A 23778-nucleotide genomic window follows, 5' to 3' on the forward strand; every position below is an offset into this window, starting at 1 on the left:
GGGCCTTTGATGGCTCTGGGTGGGTTGTGCATCATGCCTGGCTGGGACTTTTGTTTGCTGGTCCTTTCTAGAATATTTTGTCTGTCAGGAGACTGAATATAGTAGCTTTTAGGATGCTGGACTTTGTTGTAAATCCCCAAGAAAACAGCAAAGGCAAATCTTATCAACGCTTTGCTGTAAAAAGAAAACAGATTGCCTCACAAACCAAGCAGCTGTGTGACCCCCTGGCATTTGTGATTTGAGATAAAGAATCGGCAAACTGGAAGACAATGAAAAGAGAAAGGGTGGCTGGCTGGGCGGACGGAGAAAAATCTCTCATAGAAGCTAAACTGCTTTCTAGATTTAGTGTTCATTGCATACTTTTGCTCATGCCTTTATTTCATTTCTGTCTCAAGAGCTGGCAGCATGTTTGCATATAAGGTTTTCTTCCAGAACACGGAAAAGTGAGCATCATGAAAAAGGGGGCTGTGATTGATAGACTTGGGGCAGGAGAAATTCCTCACTGCCAGCGACAGGAAGTGCCTTGAATGACAGCTGATCTACTTAAAAGAGGAGGCTGGAATTTGATGAGGGAACAGGGCTCCCACATCCAGGGTACCCAACAGGTTGGCAGTGAAGTTTAGTTGGTTACAGACTGGCCACCACCGCTCTATTCCCTTCCTCCCTCACTCATTGCCTGGGGTCCCCCGCCTCTCTCACCTCCCACCTCCAGCTGGCCTGATTTGTCAATTCAAAAATATCAGGCGAAAAGCAGAATATCTCCTCATGCCAAAAGGATGAGAGAGTATTGTTCTAAGTGGGAGGGAAGGATTTAGATTTTAAGACTGTGATCATCAGAGGTGGACAGGAAGCTGGCTTAGTGGCATCTTTGCTGGGGCTGCACCCCCATCTCCGGGAAAGGACAGAGGAAGCAAAAAGAAAGACTTGGCCAGTGGGATCCCTTCCCACCTACCCTGTGTGTAAACGCAACTGCAGGTGTATACCCGAGGTCCTAACAATGAGACTAGTATTGGGTTTCAAATGAGAATGAACTTGAGATATCCAAGCACGCAGTGATGGAGTTAGCAGCAGACTGGGAATGGGAAATCTGGGGGATTCTGTTCCTGATTTTGCAGGCACTTTTCTGTGCGATTCCGGTGGGGGTAGTATCCAAAATCCTGTGTGAGCCACCTATGGTGGAGGCTTCTTGGTGCCTGACCAGGCAGACTGTGGATTAGTGGTGGTGGTGGGCCAGGGGGAAGCAGTCTTAGCTGTAACCGAAAAGCAAAAGATAGAACTTGAAATTTGCTTGGCCAACATTTTCTCACAATTGTCGTGTTTTTTTTTAATCTCAAAAAGAAAAAAAAATACTAGATGCTGGACTTATATTAGCAAGGGGCTGTTTAGCAAAGTTAATTATCTAAACAAGGGTATCTCAGTAGCTTGCAAATATGGTAAGAAGTGTACCTGGGGCTTTAACCTCAGTGTCTGAGAGGCTGACTTTATAGCAGGGACAGAAGGTCACAGTGGAGTGGGTATCAGCTTACCCCAGTCCTGTTTGACCCTTGCATCCATTATATGCTGGTCTGGAGCTCACCACCTCAGCTGATGGGCTGTACTGAGGTTGCAGCAGAGGTATCTCTACCTTTAGGAACTAAGCTGTGGGATCGATTTTTAGTTATGGTAATGGTAATAATATTTGTATGAATTGAGCCATAGCACTTGAGACATTCAAATGTACATTGCAGGAAAGGTACTGGGAAGGGGGGGTGGGCAGGAGTTAGGTCAAGTGCCCAGGGATAACAAATGGTTAGAGGAAGGGGAAGAATTTGGTTGTGGGAAGGAGATCCTATAGGAAGATGTAGCTAATACTCTATAATTTGCTGCCACTTGGGCCTGAAGTGATTTTGCAGTATTTGGGCAAACAGCTCAGAAGGTCAGTGTAATGGGTTTAAATGGACCACAGATAACCTGAATAAAAACAAGGTGTACCCTATGTTTATAAAACAAACCACTTCCCAATGGTATGATAGTAGAGAAACATGAAGCTCAGGCTATAATATTTCAGTGTGACAATGGGGATTTTCAGACGCATTTCCAGCTCCGTTTCTCTCAGTGTCTGAGTCACAGCTTCATTCTTTCATTGGCTCATTCATTCAGCAAATATTTCTGGAGCATCCCAGGGATCTGTGATGAGGCTATCCAAGGAGTCCCTGCTTCAGGCCTGCCCTTCTCCAGACTCCTTGAGCTTCTAGTGAGCTTGTCAAGCAGGAACAAGATGGGTTTGTGAGGGTTCTTCTCTTTACTTGCCGTTCTTTACCCATATTTTGGGCAACAGATGGAGATGAATGATAAAACTTGATAATTCACACGTTGAGGGAATAAGAATGATCTTTCTAAAGTTATAATATTCACACCTGGCCAACACTTTCATATAATGAAATATTGTTGTTGTTGTGTGCCATCAAGTTGACACTGACTCATAGTGACCCTATACGACAGAGTAGAACTGTCCCCATAGGGTTTCCCAGGCTGTAATCTTCACAGGAGCAAATCGCCAGATCTTTTCTCCCAAGGAGTGGCTGGTAGGTTCGAACCACCGACCTTTCAGTTAGCAGTGAAGTGCTTAATGGGTCCTTATATAATGAGATACCACCTTTAATTCCCACCACAGTCCTGGGAGGCTGGGAGCTGTTCTTATCTTTGTTTTAGGTACGTTTTATTTATGGGGAATGGAGGTCAGAATGGGGTTTAGCCCAGACCTTTTACAGCCATGCCATGGCTGATTCCTTTCTTTAGAGATTGAAAGAATCGTTGGGTTTGACCGGAAGCAACTGTAAAAGATGTCTGCATCTTCCAGGCCTTCAAAACTAGAATGTGTAGGAGGGTCTGGAATGGAAAATGGTGGCCCTTTGGCACAGCATTTTCTTTCCTTTCCATTTGCATATATTGGTATTTTTAATAAGTATGCTTTTAAATGAGGCCTGGTGGCTCATTGCTTAAGTGCTTGGCTGCTAACTAAAAGCTCAGTGGTTCAAACCCATCAACCGATCTATACAAAAAAGGCCTCAATTCCTTGCTCTCCTAGCAGGAGCAGATTAAAAAAAAAAAAAAGTTGCTATCAAATCAACTCAGATTCATGGTGACTCCATGTGTCTCAGTAGAACTGTGCCCCATAGGATTTTCAGTGGCTGATTTTTCAGAAGTAGATCACCAAGCCTTTCTTCCAGGGTGTCTCTGGGTGGACTCAAATTGCCAACCTCGGTTAGCAGCTGAGTGTGTTAACCTTTTGCACCACCCGGGAACTCCAGATGTAGATTAGACAGACCTTTAAGCAATCCTTCTTCGGCCCAAAGAACTCTTCACCTTTGAATCAATTTGTTTTGGTCTAATGGTTGCTCAGAACTACTGGAAGGAGTCACAGTCTTTACAATTCTATTTATTTGGGTCATTTGGTGAAAAGAAGCATTTAAATTTACAACTAATTATCTTCTAGGCCATTGCTCTGTGTCAGTGTTTTTTGTCCTGTAGGTGATTTTAGGTAGCTACTTACTTTCTTCGTGTTAAGTGTAGAAGCAACACGACTAACCTCACCTTCCAAATTGGAAGTGCACACTGTTAGCATTCCCAGCATCCATGTGTCCCCAAGGCGGATGGTTTCAGCAGTAATTGGAACCAGGAGATGGCCCGGGCCTGTGCCCAGCTCTCCATCTGTTCCAGAACTCAGGGCACTGCACCATTTACAGTAAGAATGAAAGAAGAGACTGCAGTAAATGCTGAGAGAACACCCCAAGGAGAGAACCTACTCCTCGGGCCTCTGTGGCATGTGGTCCACAAGCACCCGACCCACTAGGGAAATCGGCATGTTAGCCATGGCGGGCCCACAAAACACAGCCCAGAAGGCCTTTTGTGGCGTACATAGTATAGTTAGCTGCCCAGAGAAGGTGGGTCTGTACACCAGGCAGTGTTTCAGGGATTGTATCAAGGCTTTGCTACCCAGGACAGAAATGTAGAACAAACCTCACAGTTCTGGCCATTCTCTGGAGTGTCCCCGAGGATGGAAGAAGGAAGGAGGTTGGCCCTAGCATTCCTGTGGCAAAGATTGGCTGGCTCACATTTTCATGGCAGTATACTCCATAGTGCCTTCTACTTGGAAACTGTGCTCTGGCTTTGCAGCATTGAATGTGCATCCCTCATGGCCCCTTGCCCCCACCTTCCCCCCCTGCAATGAGCAAGCACAGAATGCCCTAACAACAGAGGGAAAGAGGTGTGGCCTGCCCCAGGGGTTGAGTGGCGCTGATGGCAGCTTTATTTTTCAATCCCCAGGTCCTGAAGATGGCATAGTAACAAAGGCACCTTCCAATGATTCAGAGCACCTTTACCCATGGGTGCCAGCTTGGGCCAGTAACTTCGTGTTGAGCTGAAGGAACTTGTCTATCGCTTTCCCGAAAACATCCTTCTCTCCTAATTCATGAGCCAGCAGGATGCGGTCGCTGCGCTTTCAGAACGCCTTCTCATAGCTGCGTACAAAGGCCAAGCAGAGAATGTGGTTCAGCTCATCAACAAGGGTGCCAAGGTAGCGGTTACCAAGGTAACGAGAGGAGAAACTCTTTAGCCATTCCCTGGGAACCAGCCTACTTCTTAACCATTGTCTGCAAAACTGTTGTGTTTCGTTCGCCGCTTTCAAATAACTTGCTTTTTTTTTGCAGTGATGGAGGTTTGGGGAAAAGGAGGAGGATTAAACATGCTTTCATTGCAGTCTTTCAAATTGAGTAACTTAGCATTTGACAGTCTTGAAAATCACAGTGTGGCTTTTCTTCACCTACTTAGCAAAGTGGACAGAGACCTCTTGGGAGAAGTCGGGACACAAAGCCTTACTGGGAAGAGTCTATATGTGGTAATCATGTTAGACAGCTGCCTAGGGAGGTGAACCAGCTTCTGGTCAGGAGCCCCTCAGCTTCTCGAGCCTCGTTATACCCATCTGTACAGTGGTGGGCTTCGACCAGATGACTGCCATGACATCTTTGGACTTTGATTGTTTATGGGTCAGTGACAATGTGTGGTGAGTTTTGGAGGATATTCTCCATCTGTCTTAGTTACCTAGTACTGCTGTAACAGAAATACCACAAGTGGATGGCTTTAACAAACAGAAGTTTATTCTCTTCTAGTCTTAGGAGGCTAGAAGTCCGAATTCAGGGTACCAGCTCCAGGGGAAGGCTTTCTTGCTCTGTCGGCTCTGGAGGAAGGTTCTTGTCACTAATCTCCCCTTGGTCTAGGAGCTTTTCAGCTCAGGGACACCGGGTCCAAAGGATGAGCTCTGTTCCTGGCACCACTTTCTTGGTGGTATGAAGTTCCCCTGTCTCTCTGCTTGCTTCTCTCTTTTATATATCAGAAGAGGTTGACTCAAGATACAGCCTAATCTTATAGATTGAGTCCTGCCTTATTAACATCATAGAGATAGGATTTACAACACATAGGAAAATCACATCAGATAACAAAATGGTGGAAGTCGCACAATACTGGGAATCATGGCTTAGCCAAATTGGCACAATTCAATCCATTGCAGTATCCCACACCAACAGATAGTATAATGGTAAATGAGAGAACATACTGCCCAAAAGGCAGTTTTGTAGCAAACCTGAAAAAAGGTAAGCTTTGCACAGTTAGGTGGCAAGTTTAAACACATAGACCAAACAACACTGATGATGATGCTTACTATGTACTTAGTATTGCTGCAAGGTCTTTATCTGTATTAATTCATTTAATCCCCATGAGCAGTCCTTTAGAAGAGGTTCTGCTTTCATCCCTACTGTAGAGATGAGGAAACTGAGGCACAGAGAGATTTAAGGAACTTGTCCAATGCCCCTCAGCAGCTGAATGGCAGAAGTGCGGATTTTCTAAGGTCCACTTTCCAGACCACCATGGAGAGAGCTGGGGCTGGGGGTTAGTTAATTTTCAAATGAAGTCTTAGCATTAACCCCTGAACTCCTGTGGCAAACACTGGCCAGCTCGCACTTCATGGTTAATCACATACTGTCTGTACACAGTGAAACCTGTGAGAGCCAGAACTTGAGAGGACTGCCTTGTTTTTCTGGGCCTCGCAAGTTGTCCACCTTTGACAGCATGCAGTTTTACCACTTCTTTGTTGCTCGTTTTAGTGGAAAATATTTGAGTTTTCCTTCTCTGACAGGTCTCTGCCTTATACAGGTTCGGACTTTCGTGGGTTTTACTGTATTTCATGCTGGTCTCTAGAGAGATGGAAAATCTTGACGAACTGGTAGTTTGCCTGTGAAGCCTAACAATGCCCTGCACATGGCTGGATTGTGTGGGACTGAGGGTAAAAGGGGGCCTTACTCGGTTCTGTCCAATATGGTAACCATTAGCCACAGGTCTTAGTTACCCAATACTGCCATAACAAAAAATACCACAAGTGGCTGGCTTTAAAGAACAGAAATGTACTTTCATACAGTTCAGGAGGCCAGAAGTCCAAATTTGGGGGTGGGAGAGGAGGAACTCTAGGCAGAGGTCTTTTGTAGCTGCCAGAAATCCTTGGCATTGCTGGGCTTCTAGATGCATCTACTGTGTGTGTGTGTGTGTGTGTGTGTGTCTTCAGATGGTTTCTTTCCCTTTGTGTGTCTCTGTGTCTATTCTGTTCCTTTTTATAACTCAAAAGTGTTTAGGTTTAGGACCCACCCTATTCTGGTATGACCTCATTAGTATAACAAAGAAACCCCCGATTTTCAAGCAAGCTCATATTTATAGGTACAGGGGTTAGTACTTCAACACATATTTTGGGGGGACACAGTTTAATCCATAACACGACATGTGGCTTTTGAAATGTGGGTAGTGTTACTGAGGGACTGAATTTTAAATTTTATTTAATTAAAATTTAAATGCCACATGCCGCTGTTGTCTGCCATATTGGTAACACAGCTCTAGTATCTTCCTGAGAGTGAATGCACAGAAGAGATTGATCTATTTTAGACATAATCTATTGAGTTTTCATTAAGATTGATGAGGAATTCAGCTTTCTCATGTGCGCTTTTCTCTTTCACAGTCTACCAATCTAGTTATATCACGATTTTTTTTAATCAGATCCAGAAGTAGTGTGATTATGTAAATACTGTTCGCTGGTGAGCCAAGAAGGGTACTATAATTAAGTTTTCCTTTTTTATACAACTTACTGTTTTTCCTGGAGTTGATAATTGCCTTGATTTTTCATGTTCTTTTATTCAAACTTCTGGTTAAGCATTTCTTCTAGCCACCAGCACCTCTGAAAAATAGTTCTTGGTACGATTTTCCATGATTATACCCATCACATATTTATCCATTTAATTTATTTTTGGGGGGAACCATCTGTTCTGGAGTCATCCATCCTTCTGTTCCCATTTGGTCCAGCATGCTCTCTAGGTCTGCTGCACAGCTGTAATACTGAGAATTCCTTTCATCTCTTTCCTGGGGTTAGATACCTTGTTTGCTGGAACCCATGTCATCTTCATGTTGATGGTCCATTTTCTCTTGTACCTTCCTAAGAAGGAGCATGGGAGGTAAATTTTTTGATAGTCTATGTGTCTGAAAAAAGCCTTTATTCCACCCTCTTGATTAATTGACAACTTGGTATAGAGAAACAGGCAGAGAATTATTTTGCCTCAGAATTTTGAAGGCAATGCTTCGAGCTAATAGTGCTTCTGTTGGAAAACTCAGCGTATAACCTCTTCCTTGAAGATTAGGTGCTTCTCTCTTAAACCACTCTGCCCTTTTAAGGCCTGCCATCCAGGACTTGGCTCAGGAGCCACCATCTCCATGAAGTCCATCCAGGAATATACCTACATGGAACTCACTCTCCTCTCAACTGATGAAGCACTTCCGTCCAGATACTTTGTGTCCCTTATAATTGCCTATCAATTTGTGGGGGCTCACAACTCCATACTGGATTAACACTTGGGGTCATAGTTTATCTCTTACATTTCTCTGTGCTTGACACAGCAGAAAAGCCCTGGGTTTGGAATCCAAAAACCTTGGTATAGGTGCCTGCTCCACTGTTTGTTAACTGCTTGTTGATGTAGCCAGGGTTTCTCAGCTTTGGCATTATTGATGTTTCGAATTGGATAATTGTTTGTTATGGGGGCCTGTCTTGTGCATAGTAGGATATTTAGTGGCATCACTGGCCTGTACTTACTAAATGCCAGTAGCACTTCCCCCACCCCCAGTTGTGAGAACCTAAAATGTCTCCAGACTTTGCCAAATGTCTTGGGGAGGTAGGCAGTGGTGGCAAATCACCCCTGTCTGAGAACCACTGATACAAACAAATCCCTTCACGTCATCTTTTTACTTCATCGAGTCTCAGTGTCTTCACAAAATTTACAGCGTTTCCATGAGGGCTAAATGTGATAACCTGTGTCGCCGCAATTATAAAACTCAAGTGGCCACAAAATGTTGTGTACTTTTTTTTTTGACTCCTCCAGTGCCTAGTACCATATGCACACAGTATGCCCCATATATGTTGAATGAGGAGAACAATGCTGTTGATTGTAAATTGCCTACACTTAGATTGTGTTTGTTAGGTATCAGATACTCTTGTAAGTGCTCTACAAAGATGAAATCTTTTAACCTCACCACAAATCTATTATCCATATTATACCGATGAGGAAACTGAGGCAAGGAAAGATTAGGTAACCCACCCAAAGTTTCAGTTAGAAAACGTCAGAACTGGGATTCGATCCCTGGCCATCTGGTTCCAGAGTCCTTGCTCTTAACCACTATGTTGGAACTGTGTTGTTTATAACTTTGCGAACTTCCGGTGGCCTGCTTATTAGAGCATGTTCTTCCGCATTTTACACATAGTAGCTATAATCTGCACATGTTTTACTGTCTGGGGCCTCATATACTTTTTTTTGTTTGTTTTAATAATTTTTATTGGGCTTTAAGTGAACGTTTACAAATCAAGTCAGTCTGTCACATATAAGCTTACTCCATACTCCCACTTACTCTCCCCCTAATGAGTCAGCCCTTCCAATCTCTCCTTTCATGACAATTTTGCCAGTTTCTAACCATCTCTACCCTCCCATCTCCCCTCCAGACAGGAGATGCCAACACAGTCTCAAGTGTCCACCTGGTACAAGTAGCTCACTCCTCATCAGCATCTCTCTCCTACCCATTGTCCAGTCCCTTCCATGTCTGATGAGTAGTCTTTGGGAATGGTTCCTGTCCTGGGCCAACAGAAGGTTTGGGGACCATGACCACCGGGATTCCTCTAGTCTCATTCAGACCATTAAGTCTGGTCTTTTTATGAGAATTTGGGGTCTGCATCCCACTAATCTCCTGCTCCCTCAGGGGTGGGACCTCATATACTTTAATAAAGTACATTATTGAAGGAGCTTTAATAAAGCAGTATCCCAATAATGATATTGTACATGTGTATAGTATTTTATACTTTTCAAATTGTTTTCACACATGTGTTGCTGATCATTAGAGCCCTTGTGTAGTTACAAGAAAATGGAAGCCCCAGTAGGGAATTGACGCTTTTTCATCCTTCCTTTCTTTCTGAATGTCCTAAGAACTTTGCTTCATTGTATCATATGCCCAAGAAGGACTCTGAGATCTTCTGACCTAAATCTCTACCACTCCTGGCAGTTGAGGCTCCTGTCTATGATAAAGAATACTATGATAAAAGGACCCTGGGGCACCTAGGAAGATTGGTGGGGGGAGGGGGGATCTTCTACCATTTAAAGCTAAATCAGGGGTCAAGTGGTTAGTATTCCAGTTATATGCAGCTCTGCTCCAAACAAGATCTGAGATCGTGAGAAATCATTTTGCCTCTATAAGCCTTATTATCTTCATTCAAATTAAATTCTCAAAGACCCTTTTTAGTCTTAATATATTGTTTCTAAAATATGTGCCAATCTTATCTTACTTGCAACACATCTTTCTTGCCTCCTACCACCCCTTTTTCCCTTCTTTTTAAGGCTACAAATAATACAGACAGACACCACTTGCCTCACAAATGTCTGTGTTGCCCTGATCTGTTGTATTTCTTATGTTCTGCTAAAGAAAGGGAGCTTTGTCATTGTGGGATTATTACACTAATGTAACCTAAATTCTTCTCATTGCAGCTTAAGCCATTTGCCCTAGTGTAGGTCACGTCTACACAACTGCCTTCCTTGTAACAACCTCCAGTTAAGATGCTTAAATTGGTTTACTTCTTCAAGCTAATGAATCTCAATTCTTTTATCTCCTCCCACCCCCCATGCTGTCAGAGTTTCTAATCCTTTTATTCCTTTGGCTGCTGCCCAAGGTGTCTGTGTGACTCTGGTCATAAGAACATCATTGAATAAAGATGGCGGTCCAGCAAGGGACTAGTGTCAGTGCCCTTGCTTCTCTATTCCCTGCCAGCTCCCCTGAGGGGTATCAGGGCTTCTCCTTCATTGAGCAGGTATTGTTGGCTTGAAAGGCCTATCCTTTAGTAAATAGGACCTGAGATACCAAACAGGAGAGAGGACCTGTGCTCTGGCCTCTGTCCCCTGATCTTTTCCTCCCCCGGCCAGAGGAAGAGGGTGAGCAGGGTTGCGGCCCAGGGTACCCAGGCCTCATGGAATCTGTGGCTAGGGAAGAGTCTTTCCTGGCTTGTTTTATAGTTTGCAGTTCTCAGATGATGCTGGCCCCTTCCTAGGGAGGTCCCTCCAGTATAAATGCCTTGGCCTGCGGAGAGCATGTTGAGTGAGGAGGGCTAAGCACCATATCTGAATACATGCTAGAAACAAAAAAATTCCACTTCCTTTCAGGGCTTATTTTAAGCTGTTTAGCTGGGCTCTCTTGTCATCCCTCATTGGTGAGAGATCTTTATCTCAGCAGGAATGCCTCACCTGGAATGTTCCCCAACAGAGTCTCACCTTCCCACCTGCTTCTCCTCCTACCTGGCAGCTGTCCTCTTCAAAATAAGTGGCAGGGACCAGTTCATTCTGTGTGCCCTTTATGATCACCTGCTATTGTTATTTATGGGTTGCCTGCTGGAACGGGAGCAGTTCTGCTGGAATCGGGACCCACAGGGCTCAACCTGCCAAAACAAGGGTCTTCCCAGACCCCAGCCCCAGAGTTGTTGGCAGTCAGGCCAGTTACCTGGACATGAAACAGACTCTGATTCTCTGGTTGGATCAAAGGGAAATGTGCATTCCTTGCTGGGGCCCTTCCTCTCTCACCCCTGCTGGCCTAAGATGGCCCATCCTGATACCAGGGCAGGCTGAAGGAACAGGCACCTGTAGAGGGTCCAGGGAAGGGGTTCCTGACTTTGGGCTGTACATTAGAATCACTTTAAAAATACACATACCAGACCCCACCCTAGCCTGATGGAATCAGAACCCTTTGGGAGTCAAGTTTGGGGATGAATATTTTTAGCTTGACAAATGAATCTAATGTGTACAGCAGGGTTGGAGACCATTGGCTTAATTAAGGTGGTGGTTCTCAAAGTGTGATCCTCAGCTAGCAGTACTTGCCTTTCCTAGGAACTTGCTAGAAATGCAAATTCTGAAGCTCTACCCCAGACCTATTGAATCAGAAACCCTGGAAGGAGGCCCAGACATATTGGGCCAGAAACCCTGGAAGGAGGCCCAGCAATCTGTCCTTTAACAAGCCCTCCAGGAGATTCTGGAGTCCCTGGGTGGCACAAACAGTCAAGTGCTCAGCTACTAACCAAAAGGTTGGCAGTTCGAATCCACCCAGAGCTGCCTCAGCAGAAAGGTCTAGCTTTCTATTTCAGAAGGATCACAGGCATTGAAAACCCTATAGAGCACTGTTCTACTCTGACACACATGGAGTCACTATGAGTCTGAATTGATTCCATAGCAACTAGGACAGGTACTAGGAGATTCTGTTGCCCCAAAATTTTGAGAACCACTGGTTTAAGGCATGATGGTATTGCAAAAAGAAAGATAATTTTATGTGATCTGTGAATATAACTGTGCCAAAGCATCAATAGAAAAAAATTAGAAATTGGTCATATTTGGGTGAGAAATTATAGATGATTTGCTTATATATTCCAAATTTTTAGTAATGTCATTATATTGCTTATATTCTTGTTTAAGATGCAGGAAGCCCTGGGTTGTGGTGAGGCAGTATTTTAGGTGTTTTGCACCTGACAGTGGTTGATGAGAGCATTGTGAAGAATGTGGCTAGCTGAATGAGTGACTCTTGCTTAGACAGGCTCAGAGGGCAAGTTTAGTCTGAGGGCTTGAAGCTGCACTGGGGAGGGGCCCCTCCTTATCTCATCTCTGGTCTCCCACCTGGTCACACATTAGAATCACCAGGGGAGCTTGTATAATAAGCACTGATGCCTGAGCCGCACCACGGAGTACAGATTGACAGACAGATAAATAGATGATTCAGATGTCCAGTGAGAACAGAAAACCTCTTTCCTCATCTACAAGATTCTAGGGAATCCAGGTTGTTTCCAAGCAACCCCAGAGGTCAAGTGTCTGGTATTGGGCACAATACCTGGAAACTTGGGGACCTCCTGAGAGTAAGATGTGGAGCCAGTCTGCCAGGGAAGGACCTCACCCCACAGCACCATCAGGGCACCAGGGAATGGCTATATAGTATAAGCGGTAGCTAAGAGCATGGGGGCTGCAGTCAGTAGGCATAAGGCATGGATATAGACTCCCCCACTTACGTGTTGTATGACGTAGGGCAAGTTAAAGAGTCTGTGCCTCGGTTTCTTCCTCTGTAAAATGGGCTTAATAACAGTATTTATCTCACAGGATCATTGGGAGGATTGCATGAACTAGTACACGTAAAATTCTTTAAATAGTGCCTGCATGTTCCCATTTTTTCCACTGGCCGGTCCTGTTGTTAGTTTCGTTGAGTCAGGGCTCTGACTCATGGCAATCCCATGTACAACAGGTTGTACAGAACATTGCCTGGTCCTGCGCCATCTTTATGGTTATTGTATGCTCTAGTCCATTGTTGCAGCCACTGTGTATTGAGTGCCTTCCAGCCTAGGAGGCTCATCTTACAGCACTAAATCAGACAGTGTTCTATTGTGATCTATAGGGTTTTCATTAGCTGCTTAGAAGCCCCTGAGACCCCCCAGGATGTCTACACCTCTAAGGGACCAAGACATCCTAGAACCCAGAGTCTGTAACCACCCCAGGCTCTCCATTTCCTGAGGTTGACCAGGGGCTGTGGCATTTTCTTTAGTGTACCTGGTAGCCCCAGTCTGCCCTGTGCTTGAGCAACACTGGAACCTCTTTGATAGGGTCCCCACTCCACCCTGGAGTCAACTTGGTTTATCATTCTGAAGGCATAATCTCTGCCCTAGTTGGAAGGAGAAGTCAGGTCCTGGGTGACACTCAAAGCAAAAGGTGGCAGTTCTTAACAGGAAGCTGAAGTGCTGTGGAAAGGCAAAAGACAAGGCCAGGAACATGTACACTCTTCTTGGAGAATCAGAGAAAACACAGTTTGGAGAAAGATGTTCCAGGCAGAGGAGGTACTTCCAGCACAGGCTTAGGGACTGGGACCGTAGACTATATCTAAAAACATGCAAGTGGATGAGTGGGTCAGGACTGGCCAGGTAAAACCCGACCCTCCTGTAGTCCATGATCCACCTCTTCACTCAGATCTGTCTTTACTGGCCTTTGAAAATATTTTACTGGCCTTTGCTAGGGCGGAGCTCTGGTGGCGCTGTGGTTAAGAGCTCTGCTGCTAACCAAAAGGGCTGCAGTTCGAATCCAACAGCTGCTCCTTGGAAATCCTATGGGGCAGTTAGTTCTACTTTGTCCTATAAGGTCACTATGAGTCGGAATCGACTTGATGGCAGTTGTGTTTTTCTTTTTCTTTTTTTTTTGGTTTTGCTAGGGTAAAGGTATGGGAGTGTCAATAAAGAGAGAGAAATACTAGGATGTCCACCACCTGCTCCTTGGAAACCTTATGGGGCAGTTCTACTCTGTCCTATAGCGTCTGTATGAGTTAGAACTGACTCGACGGCACCTAACAACAACAATAGTGGTGAGGGCTGAGGACAGTTGGAGGAAAGGGAAACATGTTGGTGGTAGATGTTACCTATTTTTCCTTATTACAAGCCTTTCGGGTGGGTAGTGGAGGATATTCCTATTTTACAGATGCAGAAACAGGCTTAGGCAATTAAGTGGCAGCACAGAATCACACAGGTGTTAATAATTAGAACTGGGCTTTGATCCCGGCCTGTCGGGCAATGTCCCTGTCCTTTCCGTTCTGTGTACAGGAGATTCTCTGCTGATTTTGAGTTAGGAAGGCACCACCATTCCTGAGACATCTTGTTAGGAACTTACAGTTTCTAAAGTGCCTTCCCAGATGGGATCTGGTTTGAACCACAGCAGAGTTTCCTTCCTCTGCTTTCTGATTATTTGTGTTCACTTGGACAAACCCTTTAACCTCCTTGAGGCTCAGTTCGCCCACCAGTAACATCTGGCTGCTGATGAGGGTGTCCCCTGGTGCCTCCTCTGCAGGGACACCCTGTGACTCCTCAGTCTGTGGCCTCTTTTCCAGCCTCTCTCAGGGCAGCTTCTCCCCATCGCGGTCTGTGTGTTACGGTTGTCCTGACCACCATCCTGTCACACTTCCACACAGAACACCCATTTTTCTCCTCAAAAATGTGACGAACTTTCCTGTGTCTCAGAACACATTAGAAGACTGTGACAGTCACTTATTGGAAGTCAAGGTGTGAGGTCCTCGACAAGGACGCATTGATGACAGATGGAGCCAGAGACCAGCCCAGGGAGTGGAACCTCATTTTTGCCGCATCTGATCAGCTATGGAAAGAGTTCTGGTGGCACAGTGGTTAAAGCGTTTGGCTGCTTACCGAAAGGTCTGCAGTTTGAACCTACCAACCACTCCATGGGAGAAAGAGGAGGCAGTCTGCTTCCCTAAGGATTTATAGCCTTGGAAACCCTATGGGGCCATTCTACTCTGTCCTATAGAGTTGCTGTCAGAATCGACTCGACAGTAACGAGTCTGGTTTGGTTTGATCAGCAATGGATGGGTCCCTTTAAAGAATCAAGGTTAAATAGCATTCAGGTGAGAATAATTGCCAGCAAAGGAAGGTCACTCTTTTTATCTCATCTCAGATGGTGCCTTTTTTATGAAGGCTTTTTATAGCCCACTTTCTTGGGAGTAACTTTTTTCTTAATTAAGGATTCTAATTTTAACGTGAGCTCTGACCTCTTTCTTTCCCGTTTCCAGAACCATTCTTTTTCTGTGATTGAATTTCGTGGTTAGAAATTAAGATCCTTTATTGTGTTATCTGTTTTTCTCCACATATAGTTACTATGGCAAATGGGAGTTTTATTACGATCACAAGGGGTTTATCCTGCTAGAGTATCAATGAAGGTCTTTGGGACGTTTTATTGAGATGCTAAATGGGACTTAAGACCCTTATTCTTTAGGGATATTTCAGTATGGGTGGGAGGCTATGGTTAAAATGATATCCCAAGAAAGAGGTAGAAACGTTTCTTTACTGTGAAACTTGAGGGAGGAAGCAAAGGGAACAAAAAGTGTCCTTTAAAATTTGGAGAATTAGGAGTTCAGCAAAGGCAGCTCTCTGGGTAAAAGTTGATTTACACTGCAGTGTTCTTGCTACTGGGTGTCACCCTCAGTGTGATAACCTCAGGCACCTGCATGCTGAGGAGAGTTGACGAGAATGGCCTTCTCTGTGACCCAGTAGCTGAGCTAAGGAACTCACACAGGTGCACAAGGCAGCCGGAACACAAATGTGTTCTGCAAACCATTGGAGACAACCTGGTGCCCATCAGTAGGAGAATGGATGAAATAATAATGAATAAATGAACTGGAACTACATGTGACAATATGCAAAAAACCCTCAAAATTACAATGTTGGGTTAAAAAAAATTGTAGGAGGACATATACACTTTAATACCATTTCTATAGGGTTTGAAACAAACAAGGCAATACTTATATATTGTTTGTGGCTACAAACATGTAATGAAAATATAATGCAGAGGAATGATGAATACCAAATTCGGGATAGTGGTTACCTCTGGGGTGGAGGGGAAATGAGATCTTGGTGGGGTTCACAAGGGATGTCAGTGTTTTCTCTAATGTTTTCTTAAAGTGGTTGTTGGGTATGTAGATTTTTAAATATTTCTTTTATTGAATGGAGTCCCTGGGTAGTAACAATGGTTAACGTGCTCATCTGCTAATCAATGGTTGGAAGTTCACGTCCACCTAGAGGCTTCTTCAAAGAAAGGCCTGGTGATCTACTTCAGAAAAATCAGGCATTGAAAACCGTACAGAGCACAGTTCCACCTGACACAGATAGGTCGCCATGAGTTGGAATCGGTGCTTGATGGCTGGTATATTATTGGATGCCTGAATTACTTCATAATTTTGAAATTCGCTTTTAAAAGAGGAAGTGATTTACCCAATCAGTTTGGTGAGTACTTTTTTAAGTAAATAACTAACTGGATTTTCTGGGGCTGATTAGTTTGTCATTTTACTGTTCTCCTACCCCTTGGTGCGGCCAGGTTCACTGTGGCCCTGTCATTGTCCCTTAGCTTATTAGCACCAGTGGGAAAATAAGAGAAGACATGAAATCTCTCATTTGGCTATTTGTTTGCAACTGTCTTATAAAGTTTGGTGAATGAAGAATAGAAATGATGTCCTAAAGGAAGTTTTTACATTTTGAGCATATTTTGTTCATTGATTACATGCCGATAATGGGTTAACTTAGACAATCTTGAGTTTTGGATAAATCAGTAAGAATCTTCTGCCAAACCAAGTGTTATGGATTGAATTGTGTCCCCCAAAAATGTGTGTCAACTTGACTAGGCCATGATCCCAGTATTGTGTGATTGTCTACCATTTTGTCATCTGATGTGATTTTCCTGTGTGTTGTAAATCCTACCGCTGTGATGTTAATGAGGCAGGATTAGAAGCAGTTATGTTAATGAGGCAGGACTCAATCTATATGATTAGGTTGTATTTTAAGTCAATCTCTTTGAGATATGAAAGAGAAAAGGGAGCAGAGAGATAGGGAGACCTCATACCACAAAGAAAGTAGTGCCAGGAGCAGAGCACACCCTTTGGACTTGGGGTTCCTGTGCAGAGAAGCTCCTAGACTAGGGGAAGATTGATGACAAGGACCTTCTTCCAGAACTGAGAGAGAGAGAGAAAGCCTTCCTCTCGAGCTGGCACCCTGAATTTGGATTTCTAGCCTACTATGCTTTGAGAGAATAAACTTCAGTTCGTTAAAGCCATCCACTTATGGTATTTCTGTTACAGCAGCACTATATAACTAAGACACCAAGGAAGGGGAAGGGAAATGATCTACCTAAAAGCCACCGTGCAAACTTTGCTTTAGCCCCTGCTCAGGGGAGTGGTTTAATGGGTGTTTCCTTTGCATTAACAGCATGGCCGGACCCCTCTGCATCTTGCTGCCAATAAGGGCCATCTCTCTGTGGTCCATATCTTGCTGAAGGCTGGCTGTGACCTCAACGTCCAGGATGACGTGAGTAGAAGCCATTATTCTCTCCGGGAGTGGGTTGGCAGGGGAGTTAGTCTGCCTAGAAATGCACAGTACAAGGCATAACCAGCTGTGAGGTAGCAGGGTATTAGATGCCCTCCCAGCACTTTTTACCTTCATCTTGAAGAGCTTCAGTTCAAAGGTCTTCTCTGAGGCCCTTCCTTGGGAATAACTTAGAGTTTGGTGAGCATGGGATGGTTTTCCCAGTCATAGTTCATTCCTTACCTATTATCATTCAACTGCAGTACCCTGAAGGATATTTTTCTTGTGTCTGGTGCCAGTATAAGGAGCAGTACACACACACACACACACACACACACACACACATACTCTCTCTGTGAGTGTGGGTAGGGCATGCTGGAAATGTGTGTCATTGACCAAGCTTACCACTGGAAAAGAGATGGGGCTGTTTTTTTTTTTCCTTTCTAATTTTGATTACTGTAAATCAATGTACATTTAGTTAAAAAGAACTTTTTCAAATTAATTCCAGGGGAAATAAAAGGACACAGATTTCATGGAATCCAAGAAAAATAAGCCCTCAGTAAGAATTCACTCTAGTGCACCATCATTATTGAAACTTAGCTTTCAACTTACCTCATTCTCTGAGTCTTTTCATTCACACTATTTAGAGAGGGACTCTGATTGGCGTCTCTGGGGTCAAGTATCCATTCCTGAGTCAATCAGCAGTGACTTTGGTACTGTCACAGAGTATCTATTGAGGTGGTGTCACGTAATACCCTGTTTGGGGGAAGATGGATTCTCAGGAAGGGGATGTAGACGACAGGATCAGGTAAATTGTCCACTAATGAGCTGTTAGGAAAAGGTCCTATGATCATATAATTGGAAACTTTTCAGAAGCATATTCCAACTCTAATATGTGTGGTAAGAGTCTGATAAATAACTTATGTGTGGAAGACGATAATATGTTGGAGAGTTTACACTCTTCACAACTCCTTCCAGAATTGCCTTTAATAAATGTGGTTACCCCAGGAAAAAAAAAAAATTAATAACTATGGTTACAGAGTGTTATTCGAATTTCAGACCCTCAGGTGTGCTAGGGTGTGGTTCACCAAATTGCTTCTAGTTTTTCTTGGGTCTCTATGTAATGTCCTAAAACTTGGCCAACATACTCACAAGTGATAAGGATAGCATTTTCAAAGAAATAACAAAATATGGCATTGTTTTATTCATGGGCAGGAAATAGTCCAGTTTCTTTCATAAATGCCTGGTTATATCTAGAATCTGTTGGGTCATCAGGTATGTTATTTTCAAAAGATGCTGATTTAGCTTTAAGCAGTTGATTTGTACCTTGGGTCATAATTCTTTTTTCATTTACCTGCACTGTAGCCATCATAACATTCCTGATTACATGATATCTTTAGATGACAGGAGCAAAAATACAGGGAGGGAGAAGAGATTCTGACCACAGAAACGGCCGGGCATTGAGTTGCTGGTACAAACATGTTGGGATGCATCTTGTCTTCTCTTTGCGTAATTAAAGCCCTTGCTTGCCTTGGTGGCAAAGCTGTAATGCTAACCCATCCCAGCCTAACACCACCCCTGCTTCACGTTCTAAGCTCCAAGTAGCATTGTTCTCTGTAGCAAAAGCCATGCTAATATCCTAGAACTGCTGCTTTTTACACCAGGCAAGGTAGGATGTAAGAGTCAGGGGTTCTGACAGGGTAGCTGTCTTCGTCAGCATTTTCTGGAGAAACAGAACCAATGAGGTATATATGTCTGGTTCTGTTTCTCTCTCTCTTTTAGCCCGGGTAGTACAAGAGGTTTGTGATCAGCTGCTAACCCAAGGGTTGATGGTTGAACCCACCCAGTGGCTCTGTGAAAGAAAGGCCTCGTGAACTGTTTCTATAAAGACTACAGCCGAGAAAACCCTATGAAGCAGTTCTACTCTGTAACTCATGGGGCTGCCATGAGTTGGAGGCTGACTTGATAGCAGCTAATAACAAAGAGAGAGGTGGGGGGAGGGGGGAGAAAAAGGGAAAGAGAGAGAGACAGAGACAGAGATTGATTGATTTACTTCAAAAGATTGGGTCACACAATTGTAGAGGCTGGCAAGTCCAAAATCTGTAGGTCAGGCAGCAGGCTGGAGATTTCCACAGATTTGTGCCCTAGGACCTGTAGATTAGGTGATGGAAAGAGCACATAGTGGAGAGAGCTGTTGTTGTTGTGTGCTGTCAAGTTGGTTCTGACTCATAGCAACCCTATAGGACAGAGTAGAACTGCCCCATAGGGTTTCCAAGGAGCAGCTGGTGGATTTGAACTGCTGACCTTTTGGTTAGCAGCCAAACTCTTAACTACTGTGCCACCAGGGCTCCATGGAGAGAGCTAGTTCTGCCAAAATAATCTGTTTATGGTCTAGAGGCAGAACACACCCAAAGGAAACTTTCTTTTCAACTGACCAGTTGATTGCATTGCATTAGGTTACATTGTAGAAGACGATTACATTACAATGTATTAGATTACATTGTAAAACAACAACTAGTCTAGTGTTTGGCCAACCTACTGGGAACCAGAACCTAGCCAAATTGACACATAAAATTAACCGTCACAATAGCTAAGGTGAGATATGTCTGCAGAAGAAAAGCCACCTCTATTTTTAGACAGGAACATCCTCTTCCATTTATTGGAGTTATTTACTTTTTTGCATCTTTTCCTTACCCTACACAACATGTACATTGCTTCTCCTAGATAAATTAAAACAAAAAAAAGTATAAAAACAATTGGGAACAGAGAAGGTAGGATTTACCTTCACTAGTTCTGGTTTTTTTTTTTTAGTTCTGAAGTGGACCCCTAGTGGCACAGCGGTTAAGAGCTTGGCTGTTAACCAAAAGGTCAGCAGTTCAAATTCACCAGCTGCTCCTTGGAAACCCTGTGGGGCAGTTCTGCTCTGTCCTATAGAGTCACTATGAGTTGGCATTGACTCAACAGCAATGGGTTTAGTTTTTTTGGTTTTTTAGTTCTGAAGTATATGATCCATGTTTGTCTTCTGTGTATTTATCGTGCCTATTGATGGTCAGCCTTTGAAACATTTGCAAAAATTCAAAGAAAACTCTGCGTGTGTGTTCTCTTTAAAGAAGTTAAGAGATTAATTATTGGAAAGAAAATAATTTCAGAAGTTCCCTATCTTGGATGATGAGTAGAAAGAATGTTAATGCCTTGAAGAATTTACTCCTAACTTCATATTCTACAGATACTGATCTTTATGTCATGTTAAAGACTGAGAATTAGTTGAAGAATGACCTCCAGTGGCCTGGAGTGGGATTATTATGAATTTCAACCTGTGGAAACCAGTTCTTTAGACTATGCAACTCCTGGAGCAAATTCTCTCTTGCTTCCCGCCAATCCTGACAACTCTCATTGGAGCTCTCATGCCTTCTCTGATTGGTCAATGAGCAATCACACGGCCCCCACCTCAGAAATAGCCCAGAACCCTGTGGCCACAGTAAAAAGCATGAAGGAGGAAAAAAATAAGAAAAACCAGAGAAGAAAGACTAGGAAGAACCCTAGAAGATCAGAAAGAGAAAAAGAGGTCAGCAATTTGCTTTGTGAGCCCACCCTGTTTGAGCTTCCTTGCAACACGTCTGTCTGTGCTGCCTCAGAGGGATTTCCCCTGCAGAGGAGCAGGTTCACCCTTGCATGACTAGGGTTTCTTTCACGAGCTTGGCTTTGAAATCGGCACACACTGCACTCACTCTTTTCACCATGTAAAAGAGGAAAAAGTACAATAGTCCTCTGTATCCATGGGTTCCGCATCTGCAAATTCAACCAACTGCAAATTGAAAATATTTGGGAAAAAAAAAAGAAACTTCCAAAAAACAAAACTTGAAATTGCCACACGTGAAGCACTACACTAAATCCACGCAAATGAAGTGATGTGTAGGCATCTTCTGCTGTGGCCTCCCCGCCCCCCCCGCCCCCCCATTTCACAGATCCTCAGTCTCTCTCCAGTAGCTCTGTTTGAGCATTGTTCACTTGAGTCTTGTCATTATTCCCGAAACAATACAGTATAACAACTATTCACATAGCCTTTACACTGTATTAGGTAGTATGAGTAACCTAAAGATGATACAAAGTGTGTGTATAGCAGTACAGGAGCATGTGCATAGGTTATATGCAAATACTACCCCATTTTATATAAGGGACTTGAGCATCTACAGATTTTAGTATCCACAGGGAGTCCCAGAATCAATCCCCCTCAGATACTGAGGGACGACTGTATTTCGGAACAAAGATTTAGACCTCAGAAGTGCCAAGCCTCTTAAAATCCCAAAGTGAGAAACATTTAAGTCTCAGAAAAATTGAATGCTGTAACATACGTACTTTTCAAATGGGTCAGCATGTTCCAAATCAAAGTCCCAAACTGCAGAGTTATTGGCACTTCAACTTTCCAGCTGCATCATTTTTCCTTCTGCTTTTTTTTTTTTTTTTCTTCTTTGTAGTTAATCACTCAACAGATACTTCTTGGGCGCCTGTGGAGGCCAAGATACTGTGCTAAGAAAGCACTTAGCATGATGACCCCCTAAAGAGGCAGCCTCAGAGGCACCTGATCTCTTCTGAGGCCTGTTCTAAGGCTAATTGACTTCACAGGTTGGAAGAAACTTGGGGTGAGTGCAAAGAGCCTTGACAATTTAGATTCTGGCCCAAACATGCCACCATGAATTAACTGGTATCCTAGGCTAGGCCCTGAACTATACTGGGTCTGTCTTTTCTTATCAGTAAAATCAGAGAATTAGATGCCATAGCATTTGGCATATAATGCAGCAAAAAACCCAAACCATTTGCTGTTGACTCCAACTCATGGCGACGCCACGTGTGTCAGAGTAGAGCTACGTTCCATCGTGTTTTCAGTGGCTGATTTTTCAGAAGCAGATCGCCGTATCTCCCGAGGCACCTCTAGATAGACTCAAACATCCAACCTTTGGTTAGTAGCCGAGCACATTAGCCATTTACACTACCCAGGGACTCATAGTAGGGGTCCAATAAATATTTATTGAATAAATAATGAGAGAATGCTTTCGAGAGTACTGTACTTTTCCCAGCATTTTATTTTTAGAGTTTCATGGTTGACTTAAGTCATATAGGAATTAGGATTATGTCAAAGTTGCTGCTTGAGGGCACATTTTATTCTTTTCTGAGTAAGATTTCAAAAAGGAAATGTTGCCACAGTAAGTTTTGGTTTATAGGAGGAAAAAGTTGATTTGCAGGTACAAAAGGAAATGTTGCCACAGTAAGTTTTAGTTTATAGGAGGAAAAAGTTGATTTGCAGGTACATAAAAAAAAAAAAAAAAGGTACATAGAGGGTAGTAAATGCTAGATGTGCTCTGGGGAAGTGTAGCTCGGGGATAACCTGAAGTAGCCCTTTATTTGTGTGTTTCATGTCTCTCAGGTCCTTTAATTCTCATCTTGGTAACTTAAGAGTAGCTGATTTTCATACACCAGAAAAAGTCTGTCACTCAGTCCTCCAGAAGCATCCATCTAGTGTAAGCAGAGGTAATGACCTGCTGAAGAGCAGCTGCAGGTTAGGGAAGGCTGACTTCGGCCTGCACAGCAGTGTTTCCTGACTAATGATACAGGACCCTTGCTCTGGAGAGGTCTCTGTTTGAGGTCAGTGAAGATGGAGGGGGAGTTGTGGACTGAAGACAGGCAGTACGGTTAAAAGGTGTCCACTGAGAAACGGAAACTGGAGGAGACCCATGTCGAATTGGCTTAGGACAATTTGTGTTCATACCACACTTGAGGTCAATTTCTGGAAACTCCATCACCATTCTGGCAGGGAAATGGAAAATCTTAGAAATTCTTAGAGAATTAAAAAAAATTAAGACTTGGGCAGTTTCTCATGTAATTACTTTTTAAGCATTAAGTGTACCTCATCTAGAAATACTTCCTAAGATGTTTGAAATGGATCACATAATGACACCACACCTCCTCACACAAGTCACGTACTTCACATTCCTGACACAAGTCTTTAGTTCTCCTTGAGTCTTATTAATCCACCTAGAAATTTACTCCTGAAGACTGAACCGAAAGTTAGGTTTAGCTTCTTGCATTGAGCTAGAGTTTCACAAGGGAAAGTTATCCGACAGGAAGCAAATAGAGTAGATTCATGACGAAAACAATTAATAATAAATAATAGTGCCATTCTGGCTCCAAAGCTGCCTCGACTCATGATTTAGAGGGCAGCTTGTGAAACATGATACAAGATTTAGCCTAACCCAAGGCTTAGGTTAGACTGTGTCCTAACCAGCACAAGACCTTTTTATGATGGTTTCTGTGCA

General features: G+C 43.5%; 1 protein-coding gene across 5 annotated transcripts in view; it reads left to right on the plus strand.

The window, feature by feature from the left end:
- The window catches only part of ANKRD6 (ankyrin repeat domain 6), a 211810-nt gene that overhangs the window by 152693 nt on the left and 35339 nt on the right, over positions 1-23778 (plus strand). For all 5 annotated transcript variants that reach the window (XM_049897262.1, XM_049897286.1, XM_049897295.1 and 2 more), the window contains exons 2-3: positions 4306-4570; positions 17372-17470. In XM_049897262.1, the coding sequence (XP_049753219.1) occupies positions 4451-4570; positions 17372-17470 (219 nt within the window). In that variant the 5' untranslated portion in view covers positions 4306-4450. The remainder of the gene's footprint in view (positions 1-4305; positions 4571-17371; positions 17471-23778) is intronic.

The sequence above is a fragment of the Elephas maximus genome, chromosome 1 (assembly GCF_024166365.1).
Source record: "Elephas maximus indicus isolate mEleMax1 chromosome 1, mEleMax1 primary haplotype, whole genome shotgun sequence".
Lineage (NCBI taxonomy): Eukaryota > Metazoa > Chordata > Mammalia > Proboscidea > Elephantidae > Elephas > Elephas maximus.